The 16069-nt window shown below is 36.6% G+C and overlaps 3 protein-coding genes across 7 annotated transcripts; all 3 read right to left on the minus strand.

Moving 5' to 3' along the window:
* Positions 1–162: 162 nt before the first annotated feature.
* On the minus strand, positions 163–4373 carry LOC113727334 (mediator of RNA polymerase II transcription subunit 31-like). Of its 5 annotated transcripts, none has more exons than XM_027251432.2 (8): positions 4064–4360; positions 3841–3941; positions 3428–3524; positions 3241–3319; positions 1626–1909; positions 1414–1478; positions 906–1135; positions 163–439 (listed from the first exon to the last, which is right to left on the minus strand). In XM_027251432.2, exons 1-6 carry the CDS (start codon positions 4108–4110, stop codon positions 1466–1468), a joined length of 621 nt encoding a protein of 206 aa, XP_027107233.1. In that variant the 5' UTR covers positions 4111–4360; the 3' UTR covers positions 163–439; positions 906–1135; positions 1414–1465. The 5 variants fall into 5 exon arrangements, with proteins under 5 accessions (XP_027107233.1, XP_071934343.1, XP_027107230.1 ...); XM_072078242.1 differs by having other exon boundaries at positions 906–1149; XM_027251429.2 differs by lacking the exon at positions 906–1135 and having other exon boundaries at positions 4064–4373.
* Positions 4374–5310: 937 nt separating this feature from the next.
* Positions 5311–9406, minus strand: LOC113727356 (polyadenylate-binding protein 1). The gene is made up of 6 exons (XM_027251480.2): positions 9141–9406; positions 8827–8932; positions 7453–7535; positions 6150–6341; positions 5961–6070; positions 5311–5808 (listed from the first exon to the last, which is right to left on the minus strand). The coding sequence occupies exons 1-6, from the start codon at positions 9264–9266 to the stop codon at positions 5763–5765; spliced, it is 663 nt and encodes a 220-aa protein (XP_027107281.1). The 5' UTR covers positions 9267–9406; the 3' UTR covers positions 5311–5762.
* Positions 9407–11611: 2205 nt separating this feature from the next.
* LOC113727355 (uncharacterized) lies at positions 11612–14888 on the minus strand. Its single transcript, XM_027251479.2, has 3 exons — positions 14622–14888; positions 13273–14473; positions 11612–12371 (listed from the first exon to the last, which is right to left on the minus strand). The coding sequence occupies exons 2-3, from the start codon at positions 14466–14468 to the stop codon at positions 12257–12259; spliced, it is 1311 nt and encodes a 436-aa protein (XP_027107280.1). The 5' UTR covers positions 14469–14473; positions 14622–14888; the 3' UTR covers positions 11612–12256.
* Between the last annotated feature and the right edge of the window lie 1181 nt (positions 14889–16069).

Genomic DNA, 16069 nt, shown 5'->3' on the forward strand with positions numbered 1-16069 from the left:
TTGACCAAAAAATAATAATAATAATTGGAAAATTTAGGCAACTTTGTAAAAGTTCTCTCTATAATTTGTTCAAATCTCAGGTCAACTTCTGTTCATTATTCGTGGCTTTCCTTGAGTACTGATGATGATGGAAGGAATGTAACACAAGTGTAACACATGGTGTTAATAAATCATGAAACCATAAATCAGAATCGAGAAAATTAAAGATTTCAAATAGGAGTAAGGTTACACTAGCTCCAGCTCTGTTACGTCTGTACAACTGGAAAGCCAAAAAAGTAGGGAGAATAAGCACAACCAGAAGTTTGCCTGAGTCCAGTTTCAAGAAGGCAATTTATATTTGCAGCACATTTGAATAATCTTGTCTCTCCAACCAGGATCCTAAAAGCTAACAAGCTTTCAGAAGCAATAGGAAGAGAGTGCTGCATCCATTCATATTCACCTGCAACGTAAATACAGGAGCACAAGGCAACTTTAGCCTTCTCGCGTACACAAATATTACAATTCTTGTTCAACTATTAAGGTGAAAAGACACAGTACTATTTCGCTCTAGTAGTAGTATTGTCTCAAAAGTAACCTGCAGGTACAAAACACTTGTTTTTTAACATATCACGTGGAAAGTTCTCAACGACAAATCAACAATTACATCTTGAGTTCTAAGCAACCTAAACGATCAAGAAAAACAAAATGGAATCTATTTACGAGCACTCAGACCTTAATGAAACTCTTATTAGAGGAAACATGCCAACTGAAAGTGCGATGTAGCAACCATTGAAACTTAATTGAGCAGTCAATACTTACTGTTTTCTAATATAACTTCAAAAACAGACAATCATCAATAAAAATCAAATTTAAAGAAAACTTATAAATCCGAATATTTACCAACAATGATGAAATAACTGACGTACTCGTTTCCATTCTCTGTACAATCATGCTTTCTCGGTATTATGCTGTTAAATGGACTAAAGTTGGGTGCATTACCAGATTTCTGTATGAGCAATGTCCAACCAAGCAGCTCAGATATTTGCTCACTCAAACAACAAATTGCACTCAGTACTCATTTGAGAGGTGATATGAAGCAGCATTTATCATCATTGACAAAAATTTATTTGGCATATTTCACCATCAACTTTTGGATCTGCAGCAGAAGCACTAACAGTTTTGGGAAACAAAACAGAATGACGCTGAGAGACATGAACAAGCATGGAGAACAGATGGGAATAACAAATAATATTCTTTAGTTCTTTCTCTCCAGCCAGTAGAGATGTACACAAATGTGAAACCCGAAAAATACATAACCATCACAACATATTCATTGCACGAACCCTACTGAAATTTCAGAACTGATGAAGAAATTATCTGGACACGCACTGTACCTCAATCTAGTGAAGCCCAAGAGTGTAAAGATAGCAGTACCTTCAATAGTTTATCCCATGCACAACACAGTTGCTCAGAGATGAATGTAGTGTCATCCATCTTTCCTGCCAAAAATAAAAATTGTTTAGATAAGATGAGTTGTTAAGTGCCTTGTGTAGTAAGTTGCTTAATACGTATGCGGCTAAAAGGACTCAGTTGGATAAATGTTCGAAGTCAAAGATAAAGCAACAATAGAAATGACAAGATTATACTTTCTCTTTCTTCGATCAACCCCACTGTTTCTGGGATCATTCTTCGGAAAAGCAGATCCAGAGGGAATGGCATATTGCATTGGAGAGAGTGCTGAAGCTGCTGGAGAAGGTACAGGACCAGGAGAAGGAGCAGATAAAGTTGTAGGCGGTCCAGGTGGAGGTGGAACTGGAGTGGGAATAGATGGAGCAGCACTAGGTTCAGGAAGAGGCCTTGGAAGGATATGCTTCAATCGGTTGTTTCGATAGTTCTTCCAAAAATAGAACTGCTGCCTATGTGCCAATTCCTACAATGTCCAGAGTGTACACCAAAAAGATACGTTGAGGAACCAAAGCATAGCATTTCAATGAACACAAAAGAGGAATAGAATTCTATATAATTTTACTGAGTTTCCTTGTTCTCATACAATTTTGGCTTTTGCAATCATGTTGGAGACAACTACATTTTTAACAAAAAGCCTATATCAACCTAATAACTAAGGATCAATTGTTTTGGCTTTCCCAATCTCTTCAAGACTTTAAAGCCAAATTACCATATACAGCAAGAAATGTTCCTCAATCATAGCATCCATAATATGGGTCTACAATCCCAGCAAGCTAGATGTAGGCCATTCATCAAGAAAATTCCAGAGCATTTTTACTTTCTACCTAATTTAGCAACCTTGACAAAACTTTTCCATCCCCTGACTGAGGCTCCTTCCGAGCAGTATCCACAAATGTACTAAACATGCTTCTTCTAACCAACAGAGTCAACTAGAGTGAATATAAAATTTCAAAAACTTGCTTTCATAATAAGAAAGAATACAAGAGATTAATCCTCAGAAATTCAACCAAGTAGCAACATTTCTTTTTATAATCCAAAAAAATCCATCTTAATGAAGGATGATGGAACAATCATCTTCTTTTACACGTCACCTCATCTATTAATGATTACTTTTCATCTATTAAGAATTGGCCTTACCAAAGTAAAAGAAATGCTGGAAGACTTGAAGAGTTCAAATCCAAATACATACCACTCATCCAAAAGATCTAGTTCCAAACACCCAAAGAAGGGTTGTATAATGCAGAAGTCAAGGTTCAATTAAAACCAGAATGAAATTGTTTGAACGCAGGCAGCTATAATTTGAATGCAACATCATTTCCAGGACATGTTCATTGATATTTTACTCAAAATCACCATAAAATTGACGTCGAATGAGGACAATCAAGATTAAGATATTCAATTAATCGAGAAAACAAGAGTCTAACCCAGAGCTCTATTTATTCTCATTTTTTTGGTTATAAGTTCCTTGCATATGATTTATGGATTAATTATGAGAAAGCACTGGAGTGACTGGAGGAGCTATATGAAGAAGCCCCCCCCCCCCCAAAAAAAAAAAAAAACTAAACAAAAAATGACAGTAATTAGCATCAATTTTTTGTCATACCATTAATTCAATCGCAGTAAAAGATGACAATGCCTTGCATTTCTTTCTTTTCAACAATAAATGCGCTTGGAGAAGAAGCAGAAAGCAAGGGCATAGGAAATTAGACAGACTCCTACTATTACAGCCCACACAACATAAACATAAGGAAAAAGGAGATATGGAATACACAAATAGGTCTTGAAAATCCAGACCTTGTTGGCAGGATGGGCCATTGCATTCCGAAAGTTGGGATTTTGGAGAAGCTCGAGAAAGAAAAGGCAATGTGGATACCTAAAGACAATTCCCAAAAAAATGAGCACTCATACAGCCAAAGTATAAAGCCTACAGGAAATTAGCAGGGGAGCTCCATAAAAAAAGCAACAGAACTTCTAAACTCACATGATAAACTTAATGTACTCCGGGAGTTGCCAATACTGGAGATACTTCAAATACCCAATAAATGCTTCATCTTCAAAATATCGATTCTGCGCTAAATCTATAGCAGAATTTTCAAATTGAACTGAGCACACCACACAACTTCAACACAAATACATACTAATTAAAAACTACTAGTAGCATAGTATACTCCATAATAAGCACAGTAAACCACGTAAAATCCAAGCCCATAGCATTCTCCTTCCATAGTTCTTAGCTCTACCGGAAAGTAACAGAACTATCATTTTTGCAACATACTAGCAAACTAGACAGTTTAACTAGTGCTAAAAATTTTAAAAAAAGAAAGGACGATTTTATGATCGAATTACGGATAATAAAAGTGAAAAGTAATGGGAGGAAGAAGAAGAAGACGATACAGTGGATGTAAGTGGGATTAGCGAGGCATTGAACGAATTCCAATTCAAGTAAGAAGCGTTGCCGACCATCATCTGGATCTTTATATACATTCTTCTTCGGCCTGAAACCACGGATTTATATTTTCATTTACAAAGAGCAAAAAAAAAATCTTTTAAAAAACAATCTTAAAATTTGGGTAATTCAGATTGGGACGCATTATTCTCGCAGAATGGGTTATCTTACGAGGAAGGTGGCTTTTCAGAGTCGTTGGCATCATTATTGGAAGCCATTAGTGGGTTTCTTCTTGTGGCTAAACTAAAGCCCTAAATTGCATACTCTCGTTTCGAGACCTTTTTTCTGGAGAAGGGGAGTCGAAACGGTATTCGTTAGACAACTATTTGAGTCGATTAATTACCCCGTTGGTGAAGCAAATTCTTAATCAAAACATTTTTTTCAGGTTTTAAACGTCGTTAATTTTGTTTCCCTTTTTCACAATTACATACAGTCGTGGGTTTTCAATATAAATATATTGTAATGTTCTTTAGATAGCTTCTGAATCGTAGGTCAAGGCCTGTTGGCACCTTTACCAATTTACCAAATGCAATCCCTTACCTGAGGTAATAGTCCTGTACTCGTTGGCTTCTTCAGTTTTTCAAAATTTAATTTTTTAAATATTATAAAAATTTTTAAAAAGCACACTAAAAAATAGTCTAAAAAATAATTTAAATTTTTTTAATATTTAAAAAATATCCCAAAATACATTTTTAAAATCTACTACTCTTAAATATTTTAAAATATTGTTAAAAATATCTCAAAATGTACTCTAAAAGCTCTACTATAGTAAAAAATTTTAAAAATAGTTAATTCAAACGGAGTCAAAATTGTTATAACTATTTTGTTTTCAAAAAAAAAAAATTGTTCTAACAACATTTCTTTTTCTTACGTACATCCTACAGAACAATACAGTCAACAATACAAAATTTTTATTTTAAAAAAAAAAATCTTCAATTTGATTTGCAACTGTACGACCTTGATTTGCCGAAAGATATTTTATTGTAAACCGTCCGTAACAGTTTCAAACAGCTCCTCAGATCGGCTCCCTTTCAGCAGACTCGCTCCTATTGCACCTAAAGTCCTAAATGCAGTTAGTTCTTCCATGAGCATTTCATAACTTTTCCAAATTACTTACCCACTCGAAGCCGATTAGAATGTCTGCTTTAGAAATTTGCTTTTTCTAAACAAACACAGGCCTCCTTTGATCCCAAGCAAAAGATTCGCATTCATTCACCAACTTGTCCATTTCGCAGACCATTAAACACCAGATTTTGTAGTGTTAATCTTTTCCGGTACAAAGGAGGACCATAGGCCTATCAGCTAGGGACTGACTGCGGAATGGAAATCCCAATTACATCATACCTGAGCCCCTTCTTTCTTGGGTTGTGTTATCAATTCCGGCCGTAAGCTGACTTGAAAAGAGAGATCAAAGCATGTAACCAGAAATAACTGCAGAGTAATCATTCAAATATTTCCTTCAAAGCCCTAATGGGATTATGGAATTAACCCACAGCTAGTCTAAAGCATCTCCAATAGAGTCAATTTGAACAATGCCTACAAAGTACAAACAAGGGCTCGAAAGTTGCTAGTACGAGGCCTGAGGTCACCTCGGACTAACTTGAAACAACATTTTTATCAGTTGATTACAACATACTATTGTTGTCCTATAATTTGTCACCTACATAACACCAAAACAATCTGCGAGCTACATGTATGTTTCAGATATTAATTGAAGTTTCCCTGCTACCATTGCATGCTGCTAGATGTCACTAAAAACGAAGTCCTGCATAAGAAATACAAAATTGTGACCGCCATGAGCCAGAAATTGTCAATGCTTCTTTCAATCAAGGCCCGGTAAAAAAGCATGTCATCAATTCGGGGACGTCCATCAGTATGGACTATAGCGCGTTGGACGCCTATACCTCGGAACCCTCCTGCATGCAAAACAAAGTTTAGAAGAGAATCCCAGCTACTGCAGGATTTTCTTTTCCTTCAACAAAAGTATGAAAACCTAAATTCTTAAACCAGAAAATGATTGCAGCCAATACTTTGATAACAAAAGCACAATCCAACAGGCAATATTTACCCATAACTATATGACTGGTGGGAAAGTGGGCCTGGCGTGAAACCCCTCCTGAATGACGGCCTTCCTCTGTGCTGTTTCATTCCAGGGATATTAGTCCGCTTACGCATTACCTGTAGGAAATCATGAATGTTGTCTAAGTGAAAACCGGAGGTTAAGATTATAAGTCTTCAAGCAGGAGACGTTCAAAACCTTAATTGGACGACCATGCAACTCTGATTCATTTAGCATGAGAGCATTTTGAACAGCTTCAGTTTCGACAAACTCCACATAAGCAAATCCTTTGGGTTGACCAAATTGATCTGTCAGTATTGTCACACGATTCACTGTACCACAGGACAGGAAATGTTGCTGGACTTCCTCAGGAGTACATTCATAGTCCACCTAACAAGTGAAGAGGGCAATTAAAAAACAAAGTTGACAACGAAATCCCAGTCAATATAGCCTAAGAGGGAACACAAACAAGGCAATCTCAGTTGCAAGACCAATTAAGTTCTCATGGCATACAATGTCATCGAACTGTGAACTTGTACATTCCAGCTATGTTGACATTGAGCAATATCCTTCCTATCAGTGGTGATACTTTTGATATAAAGCACCACAACCAAAATTAGAGGCATGAAGTCGGCAACCCTTGGGACATAAGGATGCGTTATAATGAACCAACACACCCTCCTCCTGAAACAAAGACTAATGAAACGTAGCAAACTAGATGTAAAAGTTTAACATCTAGAAGACAATACTGAATGTTGCCAAACATGCAATATGGCATAAGGCTTGGAAAAGCTGTTCTGTGACGGAGGCCTCTTTGTCATCAATACATAACGGATAGTAATTATGGTGACTTCAAGCAATTCTAGGAATTGTGCTAAATGACTTAGAGATCACATTCAAGAGGAAAAACAATCTACTATAAAGCGAAAGTCAGAGCTATAAGCTGCTCTTGATTGCTGCAATTTTCTTCTGTGTTTAAACACATTAGAAATTTTTCAAGAGTTTATGCAACATGTTAAAATCTATTAAGAATCTGAGACAAAGCATGCGTTGTTTCTTTTCCCCTTTTGTTTTTGTGTATGTGTGTCTGTGTTGGGGGCTAGGACTAACTGCTTATTTTAGATACTTGAAAGTGACAGAGATGTAAAGATTTCCCACAAGTTAGTTGTCATGGGTTAGATCATGTCAACAAGAAAAGAGATGATCTCACCACCTTATACTACTTACTTTCAATGCAACCCAGAAATTCTTGAGGAAACAATAGTTTATAGCACTTCCACCGCAATAAGATGAAACCATCACATTTAGATTCTAAGAAGATTCCATTCAAACACAGAATGAATGAATTTTAAGATGTTAAAAGGATGAAATTTCAGTGTGGCACATCTCCTTCCAACCAATCATAAAACCAGTTAATTTCTGTGCTACAGTATTGACAAAACTTTACCGTGGCAAACAAATGTTTATAAGCAACTTATGTAAGATGGGGTTTGAGCCTCACATTTCCAACATAGATTGAACGGGAATCCACCTCCTCTTTTTCAGACTGACCATCATCAGAAGCACCAGTTGAATTTTCATGACCTAGCAAATGTATATAAATCTTTCATGATAAGTAACCAGATTAATACCCAGCAGAATTGCAACATAGCAAGACGTCTAAGAGAACTAGAGAAGGGACAAAACATTAATCATCTGGAATTTGTAGATTGTCTACAGATGTTCAAACGAATTAAATATGTATATCCACATATAAAGCAACAATATTTATTCATCCTCAACGTTGAGAAGTGGTTAGCAGAAGGAAGCCAATCTAGAAAATAAAGACACGCATTAAGCAATACTAGTCTCGGATTCCAATGAATTAGACTATAAGCATAACCCTTGTTCAAATGAATCTAACAGCTACCACCATTTATCTGTCTACATTTGGCATTTTATTCCCTTCCTAATTTCACTTTGCTTTTCATCTCTTCTTCCTCTATTAACATTGGCATTAATACCCAAAAAAATCCATCCTTCTTTCATGCTCTTTTCTAAAGATATCATCCATGGCTCTATTTACAGAATAGAAAATCTGAACTAATATCTCAAATGATCATTATCCACACATGAATCAGTTAAAGATATTCCAAACCATCCCTAGGGTATTTACTTGATCTGGTTCCAAGGCCCAAAAATTGTTTGCTCGTATATCCTACATGAATCGGAAACATTCTCCATTCATCGATACGATGACTGAGTATTCAAATTACCCAAGATGTGTCATTTGTTTTTGACACATGTTTCACGTGGCACAAAAACATAAATAGCATAACTTTGACTTCCAGGGGCCCAACCACAACCATTTGCCATTGCTGTAAATGTTTCCGGATATCACACTATGCTTTCCTACTTTATATCCATACCAGCAAAACAACCATCACTATCTTCATAAATGAAATTACATATGAAGTAATAACTTATAACAGTTCATTGCTGTCAAGTAATGACCATACCAAGTGTCATTTTAACATGTTGCAAAACTCTGTTTGTCATCATATCTTATTTTCTATTAAGATGCACCCAAGCAAGAGGGCTGCCGCTCATTACTTTCCCTTTATAGCTTTTACCATAAATTTACAGAAGCTTGTTGGAAATGATGAAACACAAGTAAAGATTGCCAAAAAAAAAACCCCGGAAATGTATTATTATGACATCAAATATTTGGTTTCAATATGCACTTCTGTAAATACATTGTGTGCGCACCGATGTGTTTTTGCAGGAATATGATCCGACTAACATTTTGCCCAGTGAATGTTAAAATGTATACAAATATTGGCTGTCGGTGTCTGTGTTTTTGTGATTGCATGTGTATGATTGAAGTAAATCTCACCTTCAGCAGCACCCCCAATTTCCTTCTCAATTAGGGCACTCTTTTGGCGGAGGTTGCCAGTCTCTTCTTCAATCTCCTTAAGCTTCTTCTTCACGTTCTCCAGCTCCTGATCAGACGCCCAAAACGGAAAAAGGAAAAAAAACAGAAAAAGAACTAGGGCTAAGTATATTTGCCCTGATATACATAAAAAAAACATGTACTCGAACACTAATTATATACTTCAAAGCGCAGCATACGATAGAGATAGGAAAATAGACATATGCAGAACCGAACTATAGTGAAGTGAAGCAAGAAAAAAAAAGAGAGAAAGAAACCTCTTCTGTGCTTAGATTTTCAGAAACAGTAGTCCTCTGTGCTTCCTCTTCCTCTTCCTCATCGAGGGGGATTTCAGCTTCAAAGTCTTTCTCGTCTTGCTCATCCCGGAAGTAGTCAGGTTCCATCGTCGAAGGCTTCTTTGACTTCACTTCCCAAGAATGAGTTATGTATATATGAATGCAGGTTATCGGTATGGAAAAATGAGTTTCTTTAGGTATATATTAGCAGGCGTGAGAGAAATGATCGAGGAACTGAGATATGGATTAAATAGAGGGCGAGGGGCGGAAAATAATTGGATTTTTCTTCAGTAGAGGATGTTGTTTCACTAGGGTCGGTGATGGATGGAGCGGAGAAAGTCAAATTTCAATTACAGTCCTAGTTTACCCCTTGAATTTACATTTTTTTTTTTGGTAACATTCTAGGCCCTTTAGGAGAAAGCAAAGAGAGAAAAAATTCTACTTCCAATACTAAGGTAATGTTGTCTTATTTATGAAACTTACATCAACAATAAAAATTAAAATAAGACTAGAAAGTAAAACTAAAAATACCTAGAAATTGCCCATGTTGTTTTCACCTAAAAAAAAGTATAGGCAATTTTTTGATATTTTATCATGAGATCATTTTTTGATTAATATTTTTGAAATGGCTTATTTATAAATTTTTTTCTATAAGTAGGCTTTACATGCAGACTACATGTATAAAAAAGTTTATTTTAATTTCGAATACAACTTGAATTACATTGTGTATTTGCTTGAAGTCCTTAAGATCGTCCCACAAAATTTTTTAAGGTGTAAATTATTTATCAAAAAATCTTTTTAAGTGATTGATGTTACTAAATTTAACTTAATCACCTCCTTTGCTAATCTACCACCATCTAGATACATAGAAATACGGACTAATATTGGATTGTTATTTGGTTATTTTTGGGGTTAAAAAATCTCTTTTTGTTTGGGAACTTTTTGTTAAATAATTATTAAAAATGTAAGGGTAATGGCATTAATTTGTGACTATTAAAAAGGACATCTAATCTTGTCAAGTAGATAGAGGAGGTAAATGAAATTTTAAAAATCTCAAAGGTGCTAAGTGATATTAGGAGAAAGCTTAGAAGGGGTTTTGAAATTATCTCAAAATATTTTCTAATGGTTTTTACGTTTGAGTTATCCGTGACTTGACTCAACCCGGTTTACTCCCTTTCTTCACTTTGGGTTGGTTTGATGAGTTCTTCTCTTATCCCCCCTTCCACTATTCGTGTTTAAATCGATTTCGATGGGCGGCTCGACTAGTAGGATTGATTTGGTCATGCTACTTAAAGGAGAGTTGTACAAAACAGTAACTAAAAATGCATGGTAGCCTACATATTTGAAATGAAATGAATTTCCCCCTAAACTTCTCTCCATTTTCTTTCTATCAAAATAAAAATATCTAAAGGGGTCAGGGTTTTTCTAGTTCAATCTAGTGAGATATGAATTTTGATTAGGATTTGTCTTGGGTTTTGTTTTACAAGTAGTTGCATCGCAGAGCAAATTATAAGCGAGAAGTATGGTCACCACCTCAGCTATTCAATACCAATATGATTATCTCGCCTCTTTAGTTTCTTCAACAATCTCGTTTTCGCCGTCCCGAGATGAAGGACCATCTCGGTTAATTGACCCAACTTCACTATTCTCTTGAGCACGGTTATAGACTCCAACACCTAACACATTGATAAATGAGATGACTAATGATTGACAGGTTGATGTGACCGCCCACCGTCCTAATGATCAGAGTTATGTTTGAATCTGCCGCTATAGCTTGTCATCTAATCATTAATCAGGCGTAGGTATCAAATCCTGGCTATTGAATTTTCCCTTATAACTACTCATCATTATCTACAAGTCAGGTACACATTACGAACCATCCAACTACTTGTACCTTTAACCCTCGATCTATAACTAACTTCAACATAGGAGTGAGACTGTAGACAAAACCCCAACCACTCTTGTATTTTTACAGATGAACTTGTGCTGTCGACTCGGCTCGGCAGCTGTCTTCTTTGCGACAGACACCGAATTATAAGGTTCGATTAATCAGGTGTCTAGCGGTTGATCCTATCACCAATTGAACTGGTAACAATCCGACCACTTTAAGTGAGCCACGACCGTCCTAGCTCCAAAAAAAAAAAAAGGTTGAGACAACCCTCACACTTTCACTCCTAAGTCCCAACGATAAGACGGGCATGCGTAGCGCATGAAGAAAGTTGGGAAGGAAAAAATCCTACTAATCTCAAGATAATTATTTATTACCATGCAACTTCCACCGTAACAATTTGATATATGTAAAATAAAAAAATAATTATATTTACAATAAACATAAAAATTTTTCTGTAAAACACCACAATCCAAACAAGACCATGAAGATCCTTGAACATAATGTGGTTTTAGATTGTTGTGGCCTGGAATCAACACATAAAGGTGTAAAAGTTGATCCCAGGTTGATCTTCTCTGGATTGAGAAGTTCGAATCAAAGCTGTATCTATAACGAATAAAACAGAAGAGAAGCGTTACATCATAAATGAGAGCAATCTCAGTTTTGCCGTCTCTGGGAGGCACACCCATCAACTACAAGCATCCATCAGCAAAGCCGTTTAATGAGAGCGCAAGGTTCTCAAACTCAGACGAAGCACAATACAAATGTTTCCCAATTCAAAAAAGGGTGACCAAAGACGAAAACGCTAAACTGCAACTTTCCGAAGGATTGAATGCCATCAGCCGGATGCAGTCAAGAGTCAGTAAATCCTCTTTGGGCGCCTAGATTAAAGACAGGTGTACAAAATGCATGATTCCAATCCATGCCATTTGGGCGCCTAGAGAGGGTAAGAGAATATCATTGTGAAATACAGGCAACTAGAAGGACCATGAGTATAACAAGAGTTCATTTTGGGACTGGGTGATTTGTGATGGGGTGAGAGTAGTCTAAAAAGACAACTCATTACAGGAAAAGGCACCACACTGAGAAGCACTACTTTTGGCTACAATAGCAGAGCCATCAATATACTGGTTGAAACCTTCACGTAATAATCAGATAACCTACAGAGATGCGTCCTGATATGTCTGCACAACAAGTTTGACATGCAGCATCACTTAGACTCCCAATCCTTTAGCTTCTTACTTCCTTTAGGTTTTGCTATAGGTGCATTCATTCCAGCCATCTTTGCATCGTACTTGATCCGCATGGCATCATTGAAAGTCCACCTGCACAGATACAAGATAACTATTAGTCCGTCATGGAAATCAGAATACTCCAATGGCAATCCAACTTCCAAGCACATGTCATAATGGTTGCAACAAAGAACATAACACAAATAATTACATCTGCACTCAGAATCAAGACATCAAGCAGCAGAAAAACATAATTCACGACGAAAGGTCAAAATCAATTCACCAACAGGTGTTCAAAATCAACCATCTAGTATTTCGTCAGATATTTACTTGTAAAAGTAACATACTTAAAAACCTCTTGTGTGGTTGCTTCTTCGGATGAAGAAAACAATATGCACATCTCAGTGTCTCAGTCCAAATTGTCAGGATTGAACTAAGTATGAATGCAATCATTGAACTGTTTAGAATACATAATTTGTTTCAAAATTACCCATTTGCAGAGAGACACAAATAGGTTCTCACTCTATCTTCATTTACCATCATAAACACATAATTTACCTGCAAAGTTACATTTACTAGAACCTTTTTCTAGAACCAAGCAAGGAGAAATCTAGCATAATATAACGGTTGAGATGTATAGCAAAAGAAAACTAGGATTAACATTTGTTGACACATGATAGCAAGCAATTATCATAATGCAATTTTGCCAAAAAAAAAAAAAAAAAAGGTAACAAAACTATAAATATATACAACCTATCAGAGAGAAGTTAAAGTTAGCCTGTTCTGTATAAAGTAAAATTTTGCTTGCTTACTTTAAACTAGAAAGGAAAAATATTTTATGCTAACTTTCTTAATGGGCTACTTATTCCAGTTTCCAGTAGTGGAAAACTAGGATTTAGTCGAATTAAACCACATCAAGCATTCATTTCTATCTGGATTCAAGTAAAGATTCCAATATCAGCAGTTAATGCAATTTGCAAGAAGAAGTACGTACGGATTGTTCCAATCAGTTGTATCCTCATTGACAAGATGTGTCCATTTAGTCCTTCCACTCCGACCAAAGTGCTTGACTTGCATAACTTTAGGTAGGATAGTCTTATCCATCTTATCCTCTCCAGTTGGAGCAGAGAAATCACGAGTGAAGATACCGTCCGAGCCAGCAGTTCCAGCACGATCATCAGCATTTGACTGGAAGAAAGCACCCTTGTGGTAGTATTTCTGCATGAATCTCCATTTAGGCTTTCCTGGTTTAGCAGGTTTTGGATTTTTCCTCTCCCACTCCCTCCTCTCCTCTTCGGTCATGTTTCTCACCTTCTCAATCTCCTCCCTCTCCTTCAATACTGCCTCCCTGTCATCTCTATCTCTCTTGATCCTCGCAATCTCTCTAGCCTTCCAGGCCTCGTATTCCTCTGCCTCATTCATTTCATCATCCGTATCCACATCAGCAACATTAGCCTCCAATTCCATGTTCTTCTGAATCTCTTCGTCCTCCCGAATCTTCTCAACTACAATTTGCTTTGTTTCAACTTTCCTCTCTTCCCTCCTCCTCTTTACCAACTCCTCAAGGGCCCTCTCTTCCTCCTCAAGCCTCTCACGCTCAGCAATAGTATCTCTTTCCGACTTAGGAACAAACACTGGCTTCACCATTGCAATACCTGGTTGTTCTTCTTCAGAGTCTGTCTCGTACTCAGACTCCTCCTCCTCTTCTTCCTCCTCTGCTTCCTCCTCCTCTTCCTCTGGAAGGAGTGCAGCTTCTTCTTGCTGCCTCAGCAGTAACTTTTCCCTAATTCTCCTCCTCCTCTCCTCTAATGCATCTTCATCTTCTTCTTCTACGTCCATCCAATCTTGTCTCCTATTCTCCTCCTCCTCAATCGTCGAAACAATCTCAGCTTGACGGATACGTCTATGATCAGCCCTAATCTCCTCACGATTATCAATCCTACTCTCAGCCAAACGCCGCAACCTAGGGTCATCTTTTCTAACAGCATCCAATGAGTCTTCATGCTTAGGGAAAGCTTTTTCAAGGGCATCTGCCCTTGACATCCTAATGTCTCCATCCTCATCATTATCATCAGCCCACTCAGGCGCTTTTCCAGGCCAGTACCTTTTAACTTTGGTTTGCCCAATTTTACCTCTAAGTTTATCCCTAATTGCAATTACTGTGTCCCTAACCCCTGCTGTTACAGACATGATTCCTGCCAAATAATATAGGGAAAACCCAAAGGAAAAAAACTCTCGCTTAATCTTATTCTATGTATGAGCTCTAACAAATACGGCTAAACAAAAAATCCTACCCCAAGCTTCGAGGAATACCCTAACTTTGGGGATGATGGCGGAAGATACCTGGGGAACAGGAGCCGCTGAATGAGGCTAGGATGGCGTCAATCCGTTCGTTGACGGTAAAGAATGGGGACAGAGGTAGCACGAACCCGATCAAACCCTAACCTTCAAGGCTAGGATAAAAGATTATTTCTTGATTTAACCGAGCCCTTCGAAGACAAGGAGACAGCAGCACGGTGAGGATAAAGGTTATCTCTTGTCGACCAATTTATCTAATTCCACTTTTCCGGAGAAAATTGGGGTTCATCGGCGCCGGCACAAAATAGAAACGTCTTTTACATGCTCCAGAGGGGGTTTAATTTGGAACTTGGAAGGTGTTGGAGGATTGGGCAGTGTCAACGGGTCGGATTTGGGTCAGAATTGAAATTTTCGGATTCGGATCCGTTTTATGTAATAGATCGGGATTCGATCTGTATATCCGATAAGTCTTGACTTTAGGGTTTTGGAACATGATCCCATATTGAATCTGGATCTATTCAAAAAGAAAATGTTCAAATTTAAATATTTCAAAATTAAATTCAAAATCAATCATAAATTTAATTTTCAAATTTAAATAAATCAAATTACAAAATTAAATCACAAATAAATTACAATAGTCAATCCAAAACAAATAACAAATCAATCTACAAAGTCATTATTAAATTATTAATTTGGTAAAAGAAAATATTTAAAAATATTTATACTTTATAATTATTAATATATTATTTGGATTCGAGTCAGATACGGTTCGAAATTCTATATTTCGTATTTAACCACTTTTTTTGTTAGAATAAACGGATCCGGATCTAGATCCGAATCCGGGTATTGAAATTATTTTTCAATCTAAACCTGAAAATTTTTATCGGGTCCAAAAAAATTTACCGGAAAATTTATGGAAACCACCCCTCGATATTTGACAAATTACTTGTTTTTGTTTGTTAAAAGCGAAAATGCTGTTTGAGTCCCTCATCTGTGGAGTCTTAATCATTTTAGTCCCTCATCGATCATCATGACTAATTTAGTCCCTTAACTTTAGAATCTAATGGGAAAGAAGGTCGTTTCTCGTGGATCAATTTATTTTTAGTACATGTGAATTTCCAAAATTTCATGATGTCCAATATTTTATCTCATTAGAATTAAAATTAGGATCGTATTAGATAGAAGGGATAATTGCAGAAACCTCCCGTGAAATTTTTTATTGTTGCACTCACCTTCTCTAAGATTTTGAAAATAGCACTAATCTCATGTGAATTTAAGATTTTGATAGCATATTCAGCCCATGTTAGATAAAGTTGCATTAAAAAAGATTTTTGAGAAGAGGGATAATAATTTTGTTCCATTTGTACTCCTTTTGCCTCTTGTGATATTGAATTACTAAAAGAATGAATAAAATTAAAAGTTGGAAACAATTAGTGAAACTCATATAAATGCAAAGAGAACAAGTGCAACAGTAACAACCAGAAGAAAAAATG

The sequence above is a fragment of the Coffea arabica genome, chromosome 2e (assembly GCF_036785885.1).
Source record: "Coffea arabica cultivar ET-39 chromosome 2e, Coffea Arabica ET-39 HiFi, whole genome shotgun sequence".
In the NCBI taxonomy this organism is placed as follows: Eukaryota; Viridiplantae; Streptophyta; class Magnoliopsida; order Gentianales; family Rubiaceae; genus Coffea; species Coffea arabica.